Source organism: Linepithema humile, chromosome 2, assembly GCF_040581485.1.
Source record: "Linepithema humile isolate Giens D197 chromosome 2, Lhum_UNIL_v1.0, whole genome shotgun sequence".
Lineage (NCBI taxonomy): Eukaryota > Metazoa > Arthropoda > Insecta > Hymenoptera > Formicidae > Linepithema > Linepithema humile.
In genome coordinates this window covers 23,747,663-23,773,865 of record NC_090129.1, presented here as the reverse complement: position 1 = coordinate 23,773,865, position 26,203 = coordinate 23,747,663, and the positions used below count along the sequence as shown (strand labels likewise).

The 26,203-nt window shown below is 33.3% G+C and overlaps 4 protein-coding genes across 17 annotated transcripts in view; 2 read left to right on the top strand and 2 right to left on the bottom strand.

Moving 5' to 3' along the window:
• Nucleotides 1-200: 200 nt before the first annotated feature.
• On the bottom strand, nt 201-13,497 carry mthl15 (methuselah-like 15). 4 transcript variants are annotated; one of them, XM_012359907.2, is made up of 10 exons: nt 11,106-13,497; nt 9,909-10,259; nt 9,101-9,401; nt 8,530-8,761; nt 7,714-7,937; nt 7,527-7,605; nt 5,821-6,002; nt 4,921-5,104; nt 985-1,270; nt 201-482 (listed from the first exon to the last, which is right to left on the bottom strand). In XM_012359907.2, the coding sequence occupies exons 1-10, from the start codon at nt 11,397-11,399 to the stop codon at nt 447-449; spliced, it is 2,169 nt and encodes a 722-aa protein (XP_012215330.1). In that variant the 5' UTR covers nt 11,400-13,497; the 3' UTR covers nt 201-446. The 4 variants fall into 4 exon arrangements, with proteins under 4 accessions (XP_012215330.1, XP_067206387.1, XP_012215328.1 ...); XM_067350286.1 differs by having other exon boundaries at nt 201-1,270; nt 11,106-11,508; nt 12,594-13,497; XM_012359905.2 differs by having other exon boundaries at nt 201-1,270.
• Nucleotides 1,996-22,470, top strand: LOC105667891 (probable helicase senataxin). 4 transcript variants are annotated; one of them, XM_067350267.1, is made up of 9 exons: nt 1,996-2,210; nt 4,249-4,437; nt 15,226-15,420; nt 16,077-16,190; nt 16,280-16,426; nt 16,515-16,734; nt 16,840-21,385; nt 21,459-21,669; nt 21,759-22,470. In XM_067350267.1, the coding sequence occupies exons 3-9, from the start codon at nt 15,337-15,339 to the stop codon at nt 21,867-21,869; spliced, it is 5,433 nt and encodes a 1,810-aa protein (XP_067206368.1). In that variant the 5' UTR covers nt 1,996-2,210; nt 4,249-4,437; nt 15,226-15,336; the 3' UTR covers nt 21,870-22,470. The 4 variants fall into 4 exon arrangements, with proteins under 4 accessions (XP_067206368.1, XP_067206370.1, XP_012215429.2 ...); XM_067350269.1 differs by lacking the exon at nt 15,226-15,420 and having other exon boundaries at nt 1,997-2,210; XM_067350268.1 differs by lacking the exons at nt 1,996-2,210; nt 4,249-4,437 and adding an exon at nt 15,053-15,107.
• A 97-nt stretch (nt 22,471-22,567) lies between these two features.
• Nucleotides 22,568-23,690, top strand: agt (O-6-alkylguanine-DNA alkyltransferase). Its single transcript, XM_012360010.2, has one exon. It carries the CDS (start codon nt 22,734-22,736, stop codon nt 23,301-23,303), a length of 570 nt encoding a protein of 189 aa, XP_012215433.2. The 5' UTR covers nt 22,568-22,733; the 3' UTR covers nt 23,304-23,690.
• The window catches only part of LOC105667894 (uncharacterized), an 82,831-nt gene continuing 80,224 nt past the window's right edge, over nt 23,597-26,203 (bottom strand). For all 8 annotated transcript variants that reach the window (XM_067350290.1, XM_067350297.1, XM_067350294.1 and 5 more), the window contains one exon: nt 23,597-26,191. In XM_067350290.1, coding sequence (XP_067206391.1) covers nt 26,058-26,191 — 134 coding nt within the window. In that variant the 3' untranslated portion in view covers nt 23,597-26,057. The remainder of the gene's footprint in view (nt 26,192-26,203) is intronic.

The following is a 26,203-nucleotide window of genomic DNA, read 5'->3' as shown; positions in this document are numbered from 1 at the left end:
TAAGGATATTATTTTAGAAAATCATTTTATTTGCTTATTGATTTTTACTTGCATAAAGAAATATACAAATCAGTTAAAAAAAGAGCGTTCTAAAAATGATGATTAAACTGCATCATGTAACATTAGACATTTCTCGTTAACATCAATCATATTAAAGTATCTTCTTAAAACATACATAAGTACCACAAATTAGGAATCAGTCAACCTTTGAATAATAACATTTTATATACATATACGTCTACTTAATCTACATCATGCCTAATTATGCGTCATACACATCACAATATACAGAATGTCATACATAATTTGCGACAATTAAGTATCTTTTGCATAATACATCACAACACTGCAACAAAAGGAAAATAATCTAGCCTTCTTTGACATTATATCACTTTTCATCAATGTTCGGAAAAGTTCCGCAACATATAGAATCTTGTACTATATTCTCACATTTTTCGAGCAGGCATCTTCGTTGCTGAAAGCTAAGATAGCAATCATGAATAAATCCATCATCGCGATATGCGCTAAGGAAACTTTGTATAATCGTGTTCTATAAAACTTTAGCGATGCTACTATTTGCATGGCGCCGAAATATTTAACCAAGCGCAATTATTTCTCGTACTAGAAATTTACACTATCAAGAGGATAATAATCCTAAAACAGTAAACTTACTGTTATATCAAGTAAGTTTTGTGTTTAGATCATAATTTGTTCATAATGGTCACTAACATAATTTTTTAATTAATTAAACATTAATTAAATTGCTCTAAATATTAAATATATTACACTTATTAAAATACTGATAGTAAAAATGTTACTTCGGTTGAAAAAAGTACGCACTCGAAATAATTGGATAAAGTGAATATGATGTGACATAAATTATTTAATCAAAGTGCTAAACAGTCTTCATACGTTTTCTCATTAAGTTGAATTTGTTGGTGTTCAGTTGACCGCAAATGACGTTGTTAACGTATTGCTACTTACGCTTTTTCTAACTTTATAAGGATCTTGCAGAATCGTGGTCGCGTTGCATGTCGGAGTTGATTTCTTTTTGGTATCCAATCCCAGTCGCCTGCGAAGCGCGTTGTAAACACGAAGTTTCAAGACGAACAGAATGAAAATCAGCACGCCTTGAAGGCAATTGAAGACGTCGCTGGCGTAGAAAAATGCGTCATGCCAGTAATTTACATATTTTTTTAGGAAAAAGGACACCACCTCGAAGATCCAGGATATTCCCATGACGGTGAACAATTTGATATTCATGACGAATCTGTCGGAATATAATGAAAATTATTAGAGATATATCTTATGATATGCATATTTATGATTTTATTTATTTCTATTCTCGTATTGTCATAAAACTAAACAAATTTTATTTTTTATTTTTATTAGGTTTTAGGTATTTTATTTCCTTTTCTTCGTGTAACTTTCTGCAACCAAGCGGCAAACATCAAAAAGAAAATCGAAAAATGGACACCATATACCAATAAAGAAGGATGAAAACTTTTATAAAACAGTAAATAATAAATATTGATTTTATGAGCTAAGAAAGCTTTTTCCGACAAAAAATGTGTACCGTACGTGTTTCTTAAATTAAATTTTTATAAGGATACGTGCTAAATTAGACCCTTTGTGCTGCCAAGACTTGAAATTCAGTCGAGAAAATAACAATAACTCTTATATAGCAAAAAATTCCCGGACGTGCAAGCAACGTGATCCATAGATAGCACAGACGCATTATCGACAAAGGAAAAATTCTGCTGTCAGAAAGATCGAAACATCGGAAAACAATAAATCATGAGAATTTTCTCCGATGGACAAAAATCCAGCGGACGATCATAAACTACTGATTGCTTTGAACATATGTGTTTCTTGAATTTCACAGATGCTGCCCACATGTTTGGGATCCAGAAGGTCTGGGTCTGGTTTGGGTCCAGAAAAGGAAAGAAGAATTTTATCAACGGGTATATAAAGCCGAGTTCTCAGCCACGAGCGTCATTTGTACTTTGTCGTTAGTCGAGGATTTCTACTTCATTTTCTATCATTTCTGTTACTTTTAGTTATGTGCTTATGTTCCCCTATCATTCGCAATCAAATAGCAAAGCGATACCACGAGTGATTAATATTATGAAAAGCATCATCGAAAAAATGAACTGTCGACACCCGGAGCAAACGACTTCACTGTTTACAGTTCCAGTTAACTTCAAGTAGTAAGTAATAATTTTTTTTCGTTTATTTATCAATTCTAATGTATTTCATTTCTAAATTCTAACTAACTCGGATCGTTCTCGGATTTCTCGGATTCTTTTTGTGACGTTCTAGAACCATCCCTCTTCTAGAGCCCTCATTCTTTGCGCGTTTCTCGCTATAGTTTTAAACCTTTCTTCGATTTTATACATTATGTTATTGTAAGAAACTTTAGATTTGAACACACGACTTTTTCGTTAACAAATTTTCTTTTCTTTTCTTTGGTTTGTCTTCATATTGGCACAAATAAATTTATTAATAAAAAAAGTCTTGCGTTCGATCTATAAGCATATTATTATCCAGTTTGTATGACGTCAAAGATTAGATGTAAACCTTTTTCATAACACAAACAAATCACAAGCAACACTTAGGCGGAATTACGAAAGCATTCTACGCTTGTAAATATTCACTTTAATTCTCAGAACTGCTCTCAAGAAAAATATTAAATTATAAGATTATAATGCCGATTATGATCTGCGGTACGAATCATATACTCCAAAGTTATCTAGTTTTATAAATATTTATAAACACGGTCCAAAGCGCCTCTTCACGTCTCCCTCCATAAACATTTTATGGCGAGAAGGGCCAACCGTTAAAAACGTTCAAATGAGACTACCACTGTGAATGGTGAAATCTTACGTTAGTTTTATGCGTTGCGTCGTTCCTTCCTGTTGGACTCTCGTTGGACTCGTGAGTACAGTTAATATTTTCAATTATAACTAAAAAATTAAGCTTCGGACAAAATTTTACAAAAGAAAAATCGTCTTAAAAATCGCTCAAGAATATTTCAAGGACAGCAGATTGTTTTGAATCATCCTATATATGTATGTTACCTTTTACATTTGTTTGATCATTGAATTTTACGCGAATAATTGGATATTTTATAATTACTTGAATACTTGAATGTGCATATTTATTTAATTTATCCTTATAAAATACATTATATATAATAAAAGAGTTTATATATTATTTTATTTTATTCACATATTAAAATTGATTAAAATTGAATCCATTTACTTATCATAAATTTTATATGTTACGTTTAATAATCTATCGATTTACCACAATCTGTTATTTAAAAATTATTCAATTGAATTTTGTGTGTTAAATTTCAATGATCTATTTATGTATTTAATTCATTTCTTACAGATTTCGTTTTATTTAGCCGATTATTTTGTGTTAACCAAAAGAAATATTCAACAATTAACAGAATTATAAGAAATTTTACGTAAATTTACCTTTAAAATTTAATAAGTCAAAATTTTCAGCCCGAATCGACTTACACGATTTAATATTATCTTTATCTATTTTTAAATTTTATAATAAAACATTTCTTTGTGACGTCCTTCAGCACTCTCGCCATCTCAAGTTATTGCCGAACACTTTTCTCATGCTAATAATTTTTGAACTCGATTTATCTATTTTCTTCCCAATTCTGGTTTGAGTGCAGGTCTTTACAGGCCCCTCGAACTAAATTAATTCTTGTTCCAATTTTAGTTTAAGTGCAGGTCTTTACGGGTCTCTTGAACCAGATAAGCTTTTAAACTGGTCCCTCTTTGTACTTATTAACTTATTCTCGTTTTTCCAAATTTTTGCAAATATTTTAGAATTGCACTATAAATATAAAAGATTTTGCAAAATATAGCGTAACAGTCCGGCAACATTTTAATAAACTCAAAGCAATTCTGTTTTATTTCTAAATAGCCAGCCACTTTTTACTTATTTATAATCGACGGCTCCGAAAGAAAAAATCTGAATTTATCAAACTAAACGCCAGTCAAACCTCCTCTTCTTTCTTTATCCCTGAACAAAGGAACGACGCAACACTCATACACACGCACTCAAAACCAATCTATATACAAATAGTTAATCAAAATTCTTTTTCTTTTTCTTTTTTACATTATATTTTAATCTAGTCTTTCACATTGTCTCATTTAAATAGCAAAATTTTCATTTTTTTTATAATTATATAATTTTTTAATAAAATTTTAATTTTTCAAGCGAAATCCTGATAAGAAGAATTAAATTCCTAAACCGAAAAAGGAACCGACGAGTGAGTGTAAAATCGACTTTGCTGGTCATTAATTTTGCCTAACAAATTAACTAGCCAGTCAAACTCTCTTGATCTGTTGGAGCAAAAATACACTTCTGTTGCGATCCGTCCAGGCTCCTCTCCAGAAATAATTTCAGGTAAGAACGTAACACATTTATAAAATGCATTTAAGAATATTGTTAAATTAATTTTAATATAGCTCTTGATCTCTTTGCTGCTTTTTTATCATTAATTTTATCATTCATCATTGATCTCTTTATTGATCAGTTATTTTTGAAGAAATATAACACGACTAACTGATTCACTGTCGTCACACACTTGACAGATTGACGATGTGTAAACGCAATTTTCAACGCGCACGATTTTATTACCGGAACTCTCGTAATATCAGTTTTAAATAGTGAGCGATTCTTGCGTTTTTTTTGCGTAGGTTGCTTTAAAACGATTTCGAAGAAGATAAAACCGATATTAAAATTTCGCAATCACACGCATAGTCAACATTTACGCGTTAAACTGCGAATTTATTTCTAGAGTATGTTTTCGTTTTGTAATCAATTCTGAAAGCGAAGTCGTTGAGCTCTTTATTCTCGTCGAGTTGACAAAGAAATGAAACAACTCACCTGCTTCTATCGGAATGAAATCGCTTGCTTCTAGGATCCATAGGATCCGTTGTTACTCTCTTTATTTCCGCTTTCACCTTGTTGCAATGTACCGAGGTGAGAATGAAGAACGCCATGTTGGATATCAATTGAATCGTCACCGGTCCGATGAAGAAAGTCATTTCGCCGTACGAACTCGGTTGTTCTGTAAATAACGTTTAATTAACAAATTGATTAAATATGTTCTTCGCATGAATTGACGTAGCGTTAAATTTGAAGATGTTTCTCGCCGGAATTGAATTATGAAACGATTTTATTATTATTAATGTTCTTTGCAATTAAAAATTGCTTACTCTCCTAACTCGGCAAATTAAAATATTCAACTGTATTAAAGAATTCAGGACTCCGACGTCCGCATCTTCGATTAAAATCGTAATGAGCGTTTGTTACGAATTTCTCTTACTTGATCATTATCGAGTGCAATTACTCCGGCGATATAAATGATACTTATTACGCAAGTAGTTAGTCCCGTCGCACTTTATACATCGAAGCGCAATGATGCTTGAATTTGCCGTAGTCCGATCAATACGGTTGCTCGGGAAACTTTTTAATCATCGGATAATTGCAACGAGGGTAGGAACGATCAAAGGAAACTTTATGTTTGCCTTCTCCTTAATATATATATATATAATATAATATGGTAAACTTTAAATACCGAACGAATTTCCCGACTACAATTCACTTTATATTAAATTTTGAATCCATTCATGTATAATAAGAAAGGAGCGCGGGCGTACTTAACATTAAACCAAGCCTTTCTTTACAAAGCAACGATTTCGCCGAGAACTTTTCGTGATTAGCATCGACAAATTTGCGTTACATCATTCCAAACAGCAGTTACCGGTCTAACCGGTGACTCACGTGTAAACCAACAGCTCGTATAGCCAATATCGGGTTGCAAATAATACGGCAGGATATCCGTGGAGTCAGCGACGATCGCCAGACTTGACACCAGAAGAGAAAAACCGAACGCGTACAAACAGTACAATAGAAATCTTTTTCTGTGTCCGTGCGCCTTGGTAATCGTACTTCCGCGCAAACCCCTGCGAAAAATAAACTTAATTAGTTGATTTATTAAAATAAAAAATTAAATGTTGTGACACATGTTGATGAAGGTACTGTAATCGTAAATCTCTCGATAAAAAATGTGTTAAATTTTAAAAGAAGAATTATAGTTCCGAGATGCATTTCACGCGCAAGAAAAGAATTTTGCTATCACAGCGAAAGCGCCACCATAACCAACTTTCTAGATTATTCGGTAGATTATTCGGCAAAATCTGTTTTGTTCGCAGAATAGATAAATTTTGCTGACAATGAATGAATATATTTGTCCGTGAAGACGCTTTAACTTGTTGCTAAAATAAGTTATGTCTAATAAATACATTTTACTATTGCAGCGATATTGTCGCTAATATAAATTTTAGTGGCAAAATAAAAATCAATTTGCAAAAATCAAATTATAATAGGGACATGATATGCAGGTTGAGTGAAATTATTTTCAGCAAATTTTCCTGTATATATTTATCTTGGAGTGATATTTTTTTTAAATATTAAAATTAATTAGAAGATAGACAAAGAGCGTTAAAATTAACGATGGGGCATGTGCGTGACATTTAAATGTCACGTGGCAAAAATTGAATCACCTGGGACAATGTATCACTGGGATCGTTCTAGATTCACTGAATTCCATTAATTGAGGATGTAAGCGTGAAATTTCATGAATGCTGCGCAAATACCGCGGAAATTTCTTTAGACGCGCGGCAGAATGATGAACGCGTAAATGCGTAAGAAACAGACTCGCAGAATTCCCGATTGAGAGATCGTACAACGGGCCGGCATTAAGATACGACGGCATCGTCATCGAGATGCGGGAATCTATTTTCTCCGTATATTTACAAATCTCCCAGCTAGAATAGCATCTTGAATACACAAATCTCCGTAACCGTCGAGGGACGAGAGACAAGAAACGTTCAATGCAGAGCCACTATCGATCGCTTTTGTATACGAATTGCATCAAAAATCACTTTTTATTTTATTATTTTTATTATATAGATTACAACATTAATATCTCTAGGGGAAAGCATGCGAGTTAACAATTTTCTTTTAAGAATTCTTTGGAATTATGGATTTCTCGATTTAAAATTCCTTGCGAATCGAATACCTTTCTGCGTGCTGTGCGTATGGTATTGGCGCTATATAAAACGCGTTGAGTCATTTTGGTATTTAACGTTTGGCGTTGTGTATTTTTTTTATCGCGCATGGTAGCGTGCAATGAATTCGCGGCGAGCCCAAACGCTCAGGAATAATGGGAGGGCTAATGAAAGCGGCAATAGTGATGAGAAATTCTATAAGAGGTCAAGGGGGCCAATTGAGACCATTGAGTAAATGAGACGACACAATAATTTTGCGCGACGACGAGGCTGGAATTGTTAAAAAAAGCTGACTGTTCATTTAATAGTCATCGACGGAAAGTGGATTATTGATTTTCCGAGCCGGAAAAACGACCCATTCACCCAATTTCGTCGATTATCCCACTTGATCCGATCGCATTATTGCACACGACTTACCCGAAGGTCCACCATATGTCGAAGCACATGACGTTGAGCCAGGAAAACGATGACAGGAAGCAAAAAAGCATGGTGTAAGCTGGAAAAATATTTTCCGTTTTCTTAATGCTTCCTCGTTTCCCGCCTGTTTGCTTACATTACATATTTTTCTATTCTGCGTCTTCGCGCTTGCGTGTCGCGCACCAACCTAAAGATCTGCACGTTATCGTGGCATTTTGCTCCTCTTCGTCAACGTCGGGCATGATCCAGGGGATGATGACTAAGCAGGTGAAGGCCAGGAAGAGACTGCCTACGTGGCACATGAGTGTTTTACCGTGAAGATTTTGCAGACTCGGTAGGCACGCGTACACCAATAGAGTCATCAGCAGAAAAGCGCAGCTGGTGACTTCGAGAGCGGTGTTCAAATGGAACCTATTAGCACCGAGCGAGAAAATTATAGACATATGTTTCGTATTTTATGTGCCATCAAACGTGGATGCGCGACAGATTTATTTGATGCTCAAAAGTGACCTACTTCCTGCCAATTTGATAGACATTGATCGATGCTTCTCTTTGCTCGCGTATAAACGAAGCCCGAACAGCTTTACAGCTTTCAGATGCTGAGTACCATCTATTGTACCGATGCCGGCATGTTATGTTTGTTTGACTTTGTGAACTTTCAACAAATCAAGCCAGTCGAGTTTCGCCAAATTCGACAGAATTTCGCGATGGGAAAGCCGAGAGCTCGAGTGCACACATAGTTACGAGATGCTGGAGCGCCGCTACGTTAATTTAACGCGAAAAAAAGTGTACAGCGTTTGCTATCTTAATCTTAAATCTCACGCAAATTTGCACCTTTTCAAAACAATTTGTCTGATACTACAAAGCGTTTCGACGATTCGATGAATTGTTTCCACGCGCGCAACATTTTCAACATGCATTCCTACTGAAAAAACGCAGCTAAATAAATAATTGCAATAATGACGCATTTTTAAGTTGAGAAAAAAGAATATTATCAGTATACCTCACTGAATCCTGCTCCTGCGGGGCTGGAGCGTCGAAGCATATGAACAAATGAAAGGCGTGATCAGATTCCGATTTATTGTAAAAGATGTCCATGCAGTAATTATTCTGGTCGTAGATCTCATCGCCGTCGGCGATGACATGTCCTTCCGACGTCAACCACCATTCTTCTTCTTTCGGATCCACGGGATACATCCCGTACTTGCACGTCTTCCCAATCAACACTCCGTACTCTAAGCAATTAGAAGAAAACTTGTGTCAATAATTTAATTTCACGGGATTCTCGCTGATGTCTTTGCAATTGCTTGTTATTATCGAACGATCAACAAGTAATTAAATGTGTCACCGACTACAAAAATAAATCTTTATCTATTATTTAGTTGGAAATTTTTTTGTTGAAACAATACACCTTTGCGAGATTAAAGAGAACTCTTTACTTTAAAAATAATGCGTGACTTTTGACACACTTTATATATTATTACAGCACGATACTTTTAAGTAAAGAAATAAATCTCTTTTTAGAAAAACTGACAAAACAAGAATAAATAACATTGAAACCATATTAGAACAACCTTTGGACATGTTGAAAGCAGACAATTTCGTTTGATTCACGGCGCTTGTCAAAGCTTGATAGAATTCCTTTGGCTCTTTCGGCGCGAGCTGACTGCATCCATTCGCATAGAAAAATTCACCCTCGGCGCAACACTTTCTGATACAGGCGTTTCCGTCGCAGAATTCCGGATTTCTGCAAACGCGCGCTAGCAATCTTCGATTAGATACGGAGCCTAGTGTCGTATCGAGACAAGCGCTATTTTCGGTAACAAAGACTTCCTCTTTGACGACGAGATTATTCTTCAGAATTGGAACCATCACCTGCCAAGTTATTTGTCATGTGATGTCAGACATGCTAACACTTCCAAAAAATATAAATAACTGTTGACTGTTCATTGTGTCGCGCATAATTATTATATACGAGATGTTTCAAAGAGTTTTATTTTAAAAAAGTAGTGTAACTAATGATGATTATGTACGGTGTCGTAATGTGGTGTAAATTCTTAAAAAAGTAAATAGAAAGTTTCATCTCAGAATCCTCAAAGTGCTATTAACATAAATGAAAGTACTTTAGTAAATTAATGGCGAGCGTCTCAAAAAAGAACGCAGGAAATTTGCTGTAAATTTTAACATAAATTCTATGCAAGATTTATTTTTCCAAATCAAGCGCGTTAATTTGTTTTAAATTATTAATTACTTAATTATTTGAGAAAATTGAAACCTTAATATATACTTATTCGCGATAAAAATAAATATATATTCGCCTACGAATGAAAAAGCATGCATAAGAAGTTGGAAGACTATTTTAAGACCATCAATTTTACTCACCGAGTAAGTACCGTTCCGCAAAAAGATATCATCTTCATCAATCTCGTAATCGATAATCGGACCATTGCATGGCCAGCCAGCTTCGGTAGCTATTATCACAAGATCTGCGTCAGCCGATCCATTTTGCAAAAATATCACGAGGCTGTCTGACTTGCTTAATTGAGGCACGCAAGCTTTCGTGCGTCTGTCAAATATTGTACCATGAGGGCAACATTTTTTGACGTACGCGAGTTGCGGAAAAAATGTGTTAATCGCTTTCACCTGTCGATCTTTATTAGATCGACAATGAACGACTATTACGATGCTTTCTCCAGTTATTTGCTCGTGAAGTATCTCGAGGCAAGCTGGCACCTGCAAACAGTTTATCAAATTTTTAGGGGAAAGATTTATAGTCGACGTACGTTTTTTCTAAATTACTATATTTATATATCAACAAATATATAACAGGATATGTAATGGAAAATATGATAATGAATATAATAGAACGGAAAATACAATCTTTTATATTAATAATCATCAATCTCTCATCTCACATAATTGATTATAGAATTCAAATCTAACAACACGATCTGATTATACGATGTGACTATAGAAAGATATTATCAAAAACACTATCAAGAATTCATATTTTTCTTCTAAACATTATAAGGGAATTTTATTTGTACAGATAAAAATGTGTCTAATTATTTTTCTATTTTTGCAGAAAATTAATTGTTAGATAGAAAATGTTTTCATTATTCAAGTTTTTTTTACATTTGATAATTATTAAAATAAAATACTAGTTTGCGGAAGTATAGTTTGTATAAGTTTGTTTCTTATATATATAGTTTTTATTTAGTTCTTATATTATATACAGTTTTTATTTTTACACTTTAGAAAATAATGTAGCATGCCCAGATGTACTCAAAGAAATTAAAACAGTGGTTAATAATTAAGAGAATGGTTGATGTTACAGCGTTCGATAGATAAGAAAATTCCGGGAAAATTATAAATAATTACACACTTTATATCTTTTATTAAAATAAAAGATTGTATTTTTTGTTCTATTCTATAATCGTTGTCAGATTTTCCATCGCATGTCCTCTTACATGCTTGTTTCTTTTTCTAAATTAAAGACATGTGATTCGCGTCGAAATTTTGCGGCCTTGTTTAAAGTCGGAAATAAAGCAGATTCGAACAATTTTCTTTACAACTTACCTCCAAAAACTCGCTGGAGTTGAAATCGTCAAGTGGCGTAGTCGTGATATCCTCGGGTTCATCACACCGCGGAAGTCCTTGGAACTCCGCGGTTGCATTCCACTGAAAAACAAGTTCGATCTTGCTGCTCGGCACCGAAACGCACTTCACTGTGGCATGTCCTGAGAAGATCTGTCCTGGAGGACAACACTTCGCCAAATACGATTCCGACGATACTTTCGCCGAAAACAATACGAGACTGAGCAAAACGAGCTTTGCCGTGAACATAATGCCATCAAGTGTACAATTATCCATCTATCATACGCAAACGATCTCTCTCAATTGTTATCCCCTCCATAGACATCGCTTACAACTCTCCGATTGTCACTTCCGTCACCCACGCAGATCAGCTGCGAGGTCATCTCTATTTTTTATTTTTTAACGTTACGAAACTACTCGCGTCTATATTCTATTACAATTTGTTGAAGAATAATATTCGCGTGATCGATTCGCAAAATGATCGATGCACACGATTGCTGATTTCTTCCTTTCGAAAGAGAATTTTTCTTTTTCCTCTCAGATTTGCTCATTGCATTAAATTGAGTGCAGTTTTCTTTTTTAAGTAAGTGGACAATTGTTTTAAATATACAGACAATTTGCACAGTTGCACAATTTTGCAATTTTATTATTTTCACGCAAAACTGAATTCTTATTCTTGCATCCGATTCTCGTGTTCTGGGTTTCTGGGTAATTCATTCTATTCCTCGTTTCAGATTGCGTCTACGTCAGCTGATTCATGTTCCCGGACAGTTTGTACCCACGTGAATACTATTAAACATTTACAGAACGGAAATACTAGCTGTCCGTTTATTATCATTCCTTTGTTGAATTACTTTTTGAATTTATACACAGTTCAGATTATATAATATCCAATATTTCATATATAATATTGTTATCAACCCGGATAACTTTGATATCCGTATTGCGTTTTCGCGTATTCGAATAATAATAACCCTTTCGTATCGATGCCAATGTTTATTACAGATCCATAAAATAATTGTTTATTATTTATTCACCAACAGTTGAAATCATGCAAACTTTATAATTAGTGATCTCGATTTACGAGATGCGACAACGCCTAGGAACCTTAATGGTCCTGAGTCGCTTGGCGACGCCTTAAGACTGTATTATATGTCCTGAGCCTTCGCAGTGTTGAGTCGCTTATAAGAGATCCGAACGTTTTGAAAATTCAGAAAATACTAAGCACGATCACTGCGCGACACCGAATTTATACCCGACTTGATTAATGGCATCAAAGCGCGTGCCGAAAGACTTTGTAATAAACCGACAAATAATACCAAAAAGAAACTCTTTTACAAGTCAACTCACAAATACGCATATGTTTTTTTATAAACTATTGTCGTGCACGATATATATTAACGCATACCAAATATTATGCAATTATTTATATTTTAAGTCCTTCAATATTTTAGATTTCTTCTTACTTACATTGCAAACATTTATAACTTTCTTATAAGCCAGATCCTTTTTTAAGTCTTTACATTTATTCGTTGGTTTCACCAATTCTATTTAATGTATTAAACAAGTAGTTCATTAATCTTTGTTCATCTTTGTTCATTCATTAATCTCACTCTATCTAAATCGTTTGTTCGCTTTTCACACTCGCCCACTTAACAATTGAAGAGCTGCTATGTGAATTGCCTTTTCTTTTTATTCTGCGATCGCCTAGATCTCTCTTGAACGAAGTTAAACATTTAATTGTCCGTTCTTCATCGGCGTTCGATCGAATTATTGTGTTGCCTCTGTAAACACATTCTTAAGCACACTCGGTTAATCGATTTTATTTACCGCCCTTTCGATGGGCAACGCTATTAACGTAATTATCCCGCATGTTCGTACTTTACGTACGCAACGCGTGTGAAGCTCGCGTGTGGCGAACGTGAACGCGCGATTAAGACTGCTACCCGTACACGCTGTTCGGCGCGACACAAGCGAAGAAATCAGCACGAAAAAACGAACTTCGACTACACGTATGTTTCATTACATCGAGAACCGCTCGCACAAAAAGAGACCGTTTCCACAAGCATCTGGCTTCATCTGCTCTCTTTCTTTTCCGCTTTTTCTTCCTTGTCTTTCGACCCTTAGTCACTCGATCACTATTCATTTTCTTCTTCACTCACTCGTTTGTATACACCCTATTTTTATTCCTTTTCTCTCTCTAAAGCAATCTTTTTTATCTCTTTTTTTTTATTGGATTCTTCGAATTTCTACCTAACCACGATCTTCCTTAGAAAAACTTTAAACCATTCAACCCATCATCTCTAACAAAGATTTCTTCGTGAAATCGTGTTATTTTTATCAGTTGGACGTCTTTAATTTATATATTTTATTATAAAACGCTTGCAAAATTTTTAAGAACTTTTATCATCTTTGAGATTTTTTATGACCTATTGCTCCTTTTCAGTGAGATAATTTCGATGACGTTATAAAACATTTAGTATGCAGCAATTAATCTGCTGTAAAAAATCCATATGACAATAACAAATAGAAAAAAAATTAGAAAATATATGATTATTTAAATATAATTAATATTTTTAATATAATATCTGTTAAACGAGTATCGATATACACGGAGAAAATTTTATATCAAAAATTACTATGTACGGCATTAACCGCGGACCACGAAGCCGCGGACCGAAAATTTTTACTATGTTTCACATGTGAAAAACACAGTAAAAATTTTTATAATTCCTTCATGGTCCGCGGCTACTATCGTACATAGTAATTTTTGATATAAAATTTTCTCCGTGTAATTAAATGTTCAAAATATGTGAAGTAAAATAAAAATTATTATTATATATCTTAATATTTCTTAAAAAATTAAATCAATTATTATTATAATAATTAAAGTAAATGGAAATCAATGAAAAAAATGTTAAAATCTTTTAAACTAATTTTATTTTCAAGTATAAGACACTCACAATTTTATGCAATAAAAATTTTTATTAAATTTTTTAATCGTTTTTAACGAAAATAATGTTACAAAAGTCTGACCGAGTTTCTTACTATTTTGACAATAAAAATGAAGAATTTTTTTCTCTACTTTCCTGCTATCCCAAAAATTATTGACTACCGATCATGTAGGTGTATTTCATTATCTTCAAATTTTTTCAGAACAAAAATTTGCATAATCTATTATCAATTTTTTTAATTTGATATTTAATTTGTCGCACACATGTCAAACTTGGAAAATAATAAATTATGAATTATGAATATTTAAATACGAATAAATATGTTTTGAATACGCTTTTCGGATCAAGGGTGTTTGATAAATTTCTTTTACATTTGTTACGTGTATTCGTGAAGTTAAGACAGATGTCTCAAGGCAATCTTAAACTTTCTTTTAAAACCGGTTGTTCCAACTTTTTGGTAGATTTTATCGCTCTCAGTTACGTAACTTAAATATCAGTAGTAATCCTTACTCAATAGTTGAAATATCGAGTGAAGTTCCCTTTCTATAATAATAATCAAATCTGTAGGTAAACTTTATCAACAGATAGACCAACAGTTAGGGCCTATCCAGACAAACTTGCATAGTCGCATAAACATATACAAGTTTGTCTGGATAGGCCCTTATTGATATTTATCGATATTTATTTTAAATAATTGAGAGGTAAAGTCTACATGAGCAATCTGTGGCTTAGTTCACACTGATCATTTGATACGCGTATCAATTAGTATAATAGTGCTAAATTCGTACTTATTAGCTTAATTCGACATTTTATGCATACTCTGATACTATAAATCGTTTGCATCATTCAGATTAAACTGTTTAGTGCAAATTTACCATTAATATACTAATTGATACGCGTATTAAACGATCGGTGTAAAGTTAGCCTTTGTTTACATCTATGGAGACAGGCTGTATCATACAGCATACATGTTACCTTCTATATAATATTTTGTCTATGCTTATGGTCAGATTTCCCGCTTCAAGTCATGGTCAGTGTTTTAATGTGTGTGTTAGGAAACAGAAGTAGCAAACTGTTTTTAAATGAAAAATTTAAACATTCTGTGACTAATGGATACAGAGCCAACATTTTATCATACTTTTTTATAGGATAAAAAAAAAGGAAGGCAAGAAAATACACATGAAACATGTTAGATCTACATATTTCCAAGGTTAACGTACGCTATTCTGAATACTGTGTATAAAAACGAAATTCTGCTCATGTTATGCAGTATGGATTTCATATTAGAACGACAGAACGAAAGAAACAAAATACGTTTTGTTCTCGATAGGAACGAAGGATTTGTGAGTGGTCCCAGAAATCATTTAAATTATTACATCTTAATTTATAATTGACTATAAATCACATCAAATTAGTTACAAAATAATTCTACAAAAAAGTTAATTACATCACAAAAAAGTTAATTACATCACAAAAAAGTAAAAATAAAGGTTTCCATATAATTTAATATTTACTAAAGTATTAATCAGCTTTAATTTTTATTGCTTTCATGACTGTTGAAAAAAATTAATTATATTAAGTTTTAATGTGATGCAAAATTAGTTCTTAGTACTCTATATGAGATAGAATATTGTTAGTATATATTGAAAGCTTTCTATCGTTATTATCTAATCTCATTTAATTTCTTTAATCTGATGTATTTAATTTTTTTGGTTATCTCTAAATACCCATTTCTGCAAAGAAAGTAAATTTTTTGTAAATGATAAATGATAAAATAGTTATAACATTTATGCAAACATAACTTTTTATTTATAATAGATAGTTATGTTTTATCTTTTGTATGAGACTTCTTAAGTACAAATACATTTGGGACGCCAGCTATATACTAATGATATTTTAAATATGCTCTGTAAGATTTTTGGAATAATATTAATGATTTGTTTTCTCATATGCACATGTATGATTGTATGTTATGTTTAATTTTGTTTTACTTTTTCAGTTTTCTTGCGGTAGAGACAGATCAAATAAGATTATTTGTCCCAGTGAATACGTATCTCGCAAACATTGTATGTTTCATCGGAGTAATAATGAATTATATGTCACTGATTTAAAAGTATGTAAGAGATTTGCTCACATGTTTTTGTCATATTTGTAAATTGAATAATTATTGAATAATATTAATTCTTGATTTTTATTATGAAGAGTTCAAATGGAATTTTTATCAATGGTTTACAACAACAATCTGGAGAGCCAATTCAACTGTATGAGAATGATGTCATTGGAATTGGCTGTGATTATGTTGATACAGATAATGATAAGTTGTACGCTTACAAAATTTACATCAATAAGGTAATTTATTTTTAGAACCGTATTTAATGCTTATAAAAGATATAGATTCAATGTTTGTTATTAAAATTTTATTATTAAATTTCTTTAGCTGTTTTCTTCTAACAATGAAGTAAAAGAAGAAGAAGAAAGTGAAATGGCAAACGCAGTTTTCAATAATGATGGACCGTCAAGAGTATCTGCATCTTCTACAAACCGTATTGTGGGAGAAAAATGTAAATCTGATAGAACAAATTGTGATAATTCAGTGCCATGTAAAATAAAATGCACAAATAACAAAGAGCGTAATTCTAGAATCAAACTTTCAGAAGGTAAACTTTTATTTTTTTTCAATATAATGAACTAAAGAAAAAAAGTACAACATTGACAATATTTTGCAATTCTATCTTTGAAATAATCTCTAATTTTTGTTGCAGGAATTGCCTCTGAGTCTTCTCATAATAACCAAAACCTACACAATGGACGTAATACAAATAATTTAATAGAAGTTAAAACTAATGCTGTACATATGGAAATAGAAAATGATGATATTGAAATAATTCATACATCATTGTCAAAAGATGTAAAGAAGTGTAACACTAAAAATTCTAATCTTTTATCACCGAAATATTTGAATAATAATAATAAATCAAATTTGAATCATAAGGCATCTCAATATCCATCAACATCACACAAGAATTACAAAAGTGAGATAATGGACAGCAATGATGAAGATATGTTTGATAGTGATAATGAAAAAAACACAAGTAAAATACATATCACAAAAAATGTATCGAATAACATTGATAAAATGAAAGATTCATTGAACATTGCAAAAAATTCTACACATGCTAATAACAAAGTTACCAAGGTAAAAAATAAGCAACAAAGAACGGACCATGATAAAAAAGGAGCAACTGTTAATTGTAAAACAACTTGCAACAAATCACCAATTGAATTGAAAACAGTAAAGCAAGAATCAAGATTTTCAGAAATTGATATTATCGATATAATAAGTGACGAGGAGGATGAGCTATTTCCTTACTCTCAATTATTTGATAGCAAATTCGAAGAAAGTGTAGAAACTAAAGTAAAGATTGAATGTGATAACGATGATCAAAATATCGAGAAGAATGATCGACCGGATGTGGATGATGAAGTTGTTATTTTATCGGATAGTGAAGATGAGGATAATCCATGGTTGGAACGATTATCTCGAAGTCAAATAATTAAAGAAGATAATGAATCTAATTCAAATAACTTAATAAAGGATGAACTCGATTTGGGAATTTGGGAAGCAGATGATATCGCGAACATAATACAATCTGTGGTACCAGATAACTTAGAAATTTTTGACAAGAAAGATACATCTCTTGAATTAGATACAAATGTAGACGACAAAAGTAAAGATGCTGATAATAACAATAATGCTGACTTGATGAAGGAAGGGAACGCCATGGATATAGATGATGTTGGGCCTTCTAAGGACCATGAACCTAATTTGGAATCTAATTTGGAATCTAATTTGGAACCTAATTTGGAACCTAATTTGGAACCTAATTTAGAACCTAATTTGGAAAGTGTTAGTGATACAAGTAAAGAGAAAACAGATATAGAGCAAGATACTAATAAACTAGATAAATCAGATAAAGAAAAAGTATCCGTGGAAAGTATGAAACCAAAATTAATTAAGGAAAGGAAGTCGGTCACAACAACCAAAATGTTGATTCCAGTAATAGAACCGTTACATTTACCTAAACGAAGAGGACAAACTAATCGTAGCAAGGATAAAACATCGAAAGCACATGAGAAAAAGTCACCGATAAAATCAAAAACGGAAGAAAAGGGGAAAACAAAATCAAGATTAAAAATAAAATTTAAAGATGGCTTGTATAATAAGCATCAGAAGGAGACACCCAAGTCGCCAACTGATTATCACTCAGATGAAACAAAAGCAGGACCATCTATTTCTAAAGATGAGAAAAGGATAATAATCGAGAAGAGAAAAGAAAAGTTAAAGGAGATAGCTGCAGAAGAAAAGAGGCAGGCCGCCAAAAATAATCAAAACGTTCAACGCAGGATCGCTAAACCGAGAGCTAAAATATCTTTAAAGAATCGAGGTGATTTTCTCATTGCTGAGCAAGAACCGTGTGTATCTAAGTCGCTTCCAGATAAGTCTACAAAAGTGCCAAAATCGAGCACTAAGAAGCAGGATCAAGCTGATATACTCAAAAAGTCTACGACTTTTAATGTAGGAAGAAATCGAACAAATGTTTCTAAGGATACGGTAAATGCCACATTGTTACAACAAACTACAAAAGTGCCAAAATCGAGTACTGATCACTCAGAGGATTGGCTCACAGATCAAGCTGATATACTCAAAAAGTCTACGACTTCTGATATAGAAAGAAATCAAACAAAGGACATTTCTAAAAATACAGAAAATGCCACATCCTTACAACAAACTACAAAAGTGCCAAAATCGAGCATTGATCGCTCAGAAGATCGGTTCACAGATCAAGCTGATATACTCAAAAAGCCTACGACGTCTGATGTGGGAAGAAATCAGACAAAGGATATTTCTAAAAGTACAGAAAATTCCACATCGTCACAAGCTTTACACTCAAAATCATTTATTATACGCTTAAATAATATTTCTGACACTAAGCAAGTTCCTAAAGATAGTACAAAGAGTTCCATAGCATCTGAAAAAGACAAAAAACATAGCAATAGTAAAGAAACGAAAAGGATTAATACAAATATGTCTGAATCGCGAGATAGATCCACTGAAGGTACTTCCGCTTTGGTGCAAGATAACAAAGAAACGAAAGAAACAGCGAACAGTCTAAAATCGATTCTCATAATACGTTCGAAACTAAAGGCAAAAAAAAAGAAAGTGACTTTTTGCGAAAAACCGTTTATAAAAGAATATGAAATTGATCTACGTAATAATATGAAAAAATTGTTGGGAAAAGATGCACCTATACCTACGAATAAATTAACAAAGAAGTCCACAGCTTGTGTAAACTGGGTCCCGAAACTTGATGAATTCCTGTTGCGGATTTTCATGTGGAATCCCTTGTGGCTCGATGAGCAGCGCAAATTGAACAAGGAGCCACCGATTGTGTCGCCTTGTGAAATTCAACCCATGAAATTAAGCTACGAGTCGTACAAACAATATTACGAAGTCGCCATGCCCCTCCTGTTGCACGAGATATGGTACACTATGACTAAAGACTTCGAAGCAATCGAGAAGAATACGCAGCGCGCTACTATGATATGTTCCGTGGTCCAGAATTCGATTACGCGCACTCCGATATCGTCGACTAATCTGTTCCTGACGACCATGATGATCGAGGTACTCGTCAGCAGGATGGATCTTGATAAACCGATGCATCCAGTTTACGGAGATCTTGTCGTTCTTCAATTAAAAAACTGTCAGATATTCGCATACGTCATCAATATGTACCAAACGATTATCACAGACTTCACGCATTACAATAAGGAGTTAAGACGCCACGTGCAAAATCCGTATGCAGTGGTGACGTATACTTTGCAGACGCGACCTTTGGACTGCGATGTTCCTATTAATCGGGTGTACAGAATTCGAACGGTTATGTATCTACGAGCAAATATGAGAATGGTGCAGGCGCTGCAGTATTTACCTCAGTCGCCTCTTCTGGATTCAATTCTGAATCCGAGATACCAGGACTACCAATTGCCGTCGATGACCAAATCGCCCGGCTCGCTGATCACGAAGGACAATTTAAATCAGAAACAACTGGAAGCGGTATATCGAGTGTCGCAGACTGTTCTGAACAAAGAACCCAAACTGTGCTTTATTCAGGGGCCGCCGGGAACGGGCAAGTCCAAAGTTATCGTCAATTTGGTGACTCAGATACTGTATAATGAAAATGCAAACAATAAAAGACCTTTGAAGATCTTGGTTTGCGCGCCGTCTAATGCCGCTATTGATGAAATTGTGTTGAGACTTCTGAAAATCAGGTCTACCTTGGAAAACAAGAAATCTTTCAACATGGTGCGCATTGGTCGACCGGAAACTATGAATCCATTGGCTAAAGCTATTTCCGTGACGGAATTGGGGAAACGGCTCTTGCGCAGCTCAAACGCGATCAAAAATAAATCGCCTAGTGATAAGGACAAGGATATTGAGGTGATAAAGTCGCTCCTCAACGAGCTAAATCTTCAATCTGCGAGCTCCCATATAGATGAAGCGGAGAGGCAGGAAGTAGAAAAAAAACTAGTTAATGTAAAGATGGACTACGAGTTAAAGAAATGTGGTAAAACGGTGGACGAGTTCACTTCAAAGGAACGCGCTAAATTTCAACGTATGGCGGAGAACTCGATTCTCACAGGCGCCAACATAATCACCTGTACACTCTCGTCTTGCTACACAAATCTGATGGAGTCGAAATTCGGTGGTAACAAGGAAAGGATATCCGTTTGTATCGTTGACGAAGCAACGCAAAGCTGCGAAGCGGAGACCTTGATACCGTTGATGCTGGGGGTGAACACGCTAGTTTTAGTAGGCGATCCGAATCAGTTGCCCGCGACAGTCTTGAGCCAGCGGGCGAAGAGGCTGGGGCTGGATCGATCGATATTTGCGAGGATGCAGAGCGTCTTCGCGTCGCAGACGCGCAGTCCGATAATAATGCTGGACACGCAATATCGTATGGATTACTCTATCTCGTATTGGCCGAATAAATTCTTCTACGGCGCAAAATTGAAAAACGCCACCGATTGGAATACAAATTTCCCATTTCACGGGTACAAAGTGTTGGACCACACCTCCGCGCAAAATGACGACAAATTCTCCAACTCCACCGAAGCGGAATTCGTGGCTAATATAATTTATACTATGCTGATATTCCCGAAGTGGGAGGAGGACGCCAAGATTTCTGTTGGCGTTCTCACGCCATACAACAATCAAAGGACTCTTGTGCTGAATAAAATTAACGAAAGGTTCGTTGCAAAACCAATAGTCGTTTCGCTAGCTATGGCGAACCTGCGGACTCACGAGACATTTATTTTTCAGGATATGCACTGTACCGGATAAAATAAGAAAGAGGATTAACTTCGAAGTTAATACGGTCGATGGTTTCCAAGGTCAAGAGCGAGACGTTATAATAATGTCCTGCGTTAGAAGCCACGGTATTGGATTTTTGTCGGACAAGCAAAGACTTTGTGTAGCCCTCACAAGAGCTAAATACAGCTTGATATTATGTGGAAATTTCCAAACATTTAAGGTAAGAAGAAAAGATTATTATACAAAGTTGCATTTTAGAAATTCTATTTTGTTTTACAAAAATGTCACCGCGTAATCTTTGCTTTGCAGAAGGATCCAATGTGGCATGCACTGTTAACTGATGCACTAACTCGCGGACATTTATGTCCCGTGGATGCCAATGCATCACCTTCCATTATCAAAAAATTCATCGTCAAATGAAAGAATTGTAATAAAGTATTATTGTTGTTAGACTTAAGTTGCGCCATAAAAATAATTGTACTTTTTTTATACGTTTTTTTGTATATCTTGTAATATTTCCTTTTATCGATGTACTTATATAAAATCTAATTATAATTATTTTTGTAGCATTGAACCAAAGTTTAATTTTACATTTTTTTCAAGTAAAGCGCATACAATTATTGTTAATTAATATTTTCTATATTTACTATTTTCTATGTTACAGCAAAATTCATGTGTGTGTTATATACATATAATTATAACATAAATGTACACATAATACATATAATACAATTTATTATATTTAAGTATAAGTTAACAATGTATTAGCCGTTTCTTTTTCCTTTGATGATTCTGTCATCTTTTATATGCAGTTGTATAATTCCATCCACTTAGACTTTCTACTTTTCTGGAAGAAAAACTGCTCAACCCTACAAATTTTCTGAAGAACTCAATATAATATAAATGTTAAATGTTTTATAATGAATAATTGTTTAACACATGTTTTTATTGTATGTATGTATGACTGTATGACTGTATGTTGTTCGAAGATAATAAGAAATAAAAGATGTTTATTGTAAAACATTTGCATCGATGGAACATCCTTTGACTATGGCAGCACCGTCCAACTCTCCCCACTTTTGCCTACCAACTTTGTTTTGTTGCCAGTCTTTCTTTCACTGTGCACGTGGTTGAGTGAACAGTCGAGCACAGTCAAGTCGATCGTAGACGATCTGACAGTTGATAAAAGATTTTGGTTTGCCATCGGCTTCGTTCTTACAAAACATTCAGATTTCTATAAATCTGACATTGATTTGCAATTACAATATTCTTCGATTTGTCATTATGATTAAAATTAAGTTTCAAAGCATGACAGCGAAGGAGTACAAGGGTAACTGTAAGACGTTTCAATTGTTGTACGGATTTCATTACATACCCTTTGGAAAATGTCTCATCGCTGTAACCGACACAGATGAAAATGTGGCATACTTGGCATTCGTCGATGAGAATGAACAAAAAGCTTTGGAAGCTCTAAAGAAAATTTGGCCAACAACTACTATATTAAAGGATACAAAAAAAACAACTACGAGTATCATCGAAAAAATCTTTCACGATGATGCGTCCCAGGTTAATTTCGTTTCTGTCCTTATGAAGGGTACAGAATTTCAAACTAAGGTGTGGAAATCTCTGACAACTATTCCTAGAGGAACAGTCCTCACTTACGAAAGTGTCGCACAAATGATAGACAATCCCAAAGCTGCATTTCCAGTAGGGAACGCAATTTCCAAAAATTACATTGCATACATTGTTCCATGTCATCGTGTAAAAGGCAAGAATGGCAGCAACAAATATGCCTGGGGAGTAGAGCGAAAGGAAGCCATTCTGGAATATGAATATCAGCAGTGTAAGACTTAGTTTAGCTTTAGTCTGAAAGGCTGCGAAGAAAACAAAATATTTTGTATTGATATATGTTTCTCTATATATGTATAATATATATTTTATTCGCTTACTTTTTTCATGTTTGTAATAAATTATGTTTGTCTCATAACGTTTAAGTCACTGTATGTTTAATGTAGAATCAGTCCTATTATTTGTAACCTTTTTATTTTTCTCTGTTCAATTATAAAAATGTGATAAATGATAAGTTAAGAATATATTACACAATAAAGCTCTTTGATGTTAGACATTATATAGAATAAATCACATGGTTGAAGTTGATAAATGTTTATTTTTCTCACAAACACTGAATTATGTAAAAGTACAAAATTCCTTGTTAGTACAATAAAATACGGTGATTATGCATTCTAAGGATTTCTCATTTAAATCCAAATGCTTCTTAAAAATATCAGTTATTGTCACATATAAATATTTACATCACGTTTTATCGCCTTAGTCAACTATGTAAAAACTTATCAAGTTTAGTACTTTCACAATAGCAGTAAATGTAGATGTTAAACAACAAAAATCGAGTTTCTTATGTATGGATTACACATCGTCCTATTCTAATAAAATTTAATATTTCTACATATATTACCTTGTAATGCTGCCTTAGATTATATTTCTTTAATGCATAAATTTGTATTTACTTTGCAGTTTATTCAAAAATAATTCTTAAATATTATTTCAGACAATCAGCGTACCACATATTTCATTATTGCTTACTTGTTCTTTCATAGAATTATACACCTATAATTGAAATCACAAAACAAACCTGTTCGCTATTGTTTATTTGCGAGAGTAAGCAAAAAAATAAAGGGACGTTTAAGGAATCAAACCTTTTAAAACTAGTCTCTTTGAAACTAGTACTTCTTGGCTTTCTCTCGTATATATAAATTAAATGCCACGAAATATATATAAAAATGTAAACTCAAACTTTTAGTAATAGTAAAATTAAATTATTAATTATAGTTCTCTGTACAAACTGTGGTTAAGAAAAAGTAAGAAGAGTAAAATGTACATTTCGTTAAATTTGTTACACTACTATACACTAATAAATAATCAATGAGTTTACATATGTATATACACTTATCTCCATTCTCTGTATTAATCTAAATTAAGAGCAAGTTAGAAGAATCATATATATATATAACATATAAATATATTTGATATCAACTTTTTACATGCCTATGGTAATATTACATTTTTGTGTGATATCAATTTTAATTTGTGTTTGTACAAAACAGTTTTGCAATTAAAAGGCGTTGTTTTATTGCTCTTTTATTACAATTGTAAATTGGTTTCTTGCTCTTTATCATTACATATTAATGTTCTTGATTCTTTTTTTTTTTTATATTAATATCTATTCTTTACATGCGAGTTTGTTCCTTACACTTTACATATAATAAATTTAAAAATCACGAAGTGATGAGAGTATCTTTTTTCATATTATTAATTTATATCAGCACTCTTACACAGGCCTTTATACTTTTATTTTTTTAGAACTTGATATCACTGATATGTTTTTTTGCACAGATACATTTCTCTTCATATTGATTAAGAATCTACATCCACAAGAGCCATTTATGTTTAATAAAGAGGACGAGAAACTGGAAATTAAATCGTATAAAAATGATACCTTTGTGTCAGTCTTATGCAATTGTTAATTCGTATATCTTTGTGTGTCGAACTATATTTATTTTATTATGGCTTGTTTTCTGTTCTATGGACATTTAAAAAATATTTTATTTGCATTATTATAAAAAAATATCACCGTTAATTCTAAATATAGACCTGACAGGTCTTGTGTACTTTAAAACTTTAATATCAATTAAAATTTTATTTTGAAATATATTGTATCAGCATAAAATAAATTTATTATAAAATCATAAAATGATACCGTCAGTCTCTTTCATACTCTTACAATCAAATCTCCGTATTGAATCCTCATCAAGATTAAATTGTTTATCTATTTTTAATTTTCCTTTTAGTCTTACATTTTGTTCAGAATTAACTTATACTGAACTTATTCTGAACAGAATAATAAGACGCTTCTAGACGCGAAGTGAAAATCAAAAATAGGCAAGCAACTCCTGATGATGAAAAATACACAGACAATTTGTATATTGCATTTCTATTCTGTGATGTTTGTTTCATAAAAAATCACTATGTAGACCACGGCTCTTTGGACTTCTGTAATATAATGAACAGTCTTGAATAAACATCTTACAAGGCAGTGTATAAACACGACTGTTGAAAACCTAGCCCGTCCATCTATCGGAATATTACTTAAATAAATAATAGTCACAGTAGGATGCAAGTGATTAATCACAACTTCATCGTCGGCGAAGAATTAATACAATCCTATACTTATTTTCTCAAAAATACCATTAAAAATATCTCGGCAGCCATTGGATGTTTCCTTCCTGCAAGTTTCTCTGTGCGTTGTTTAGTTTGTTTGACAGAGCAAACCCTTCTTTGATTTAATAAATTTAAAAAAATACTAATTTCGCAAAATGTGGCATGGGCGGAGTAACGTGCGAGATGAAAAACTATAGTATGCACAAATTTTCTAAACTTTCTATAACATTCGAGTCGATTCTCATAATAAATAACTGACCTACCTACGTTTTCATTGTCTGTCTGACGACGATAACAAAAATGCAGCAATATGTGCATCAAAATACCAGTAATCATTAACTAGCTCATTATCGAGTCTGAAAGACAGTATCATTATCCAAGCGTGTATGAGAAAGCTGCATTCAGAAATGCGATGAGTACAGTAACGAAAAGCGTTAAATTCGTATATGTACTCGATCTGCAAGGAATTGACGAAGAAACTGTATTTCCTGGCATTTGAGTAGCTCCTGTTGAGAAAA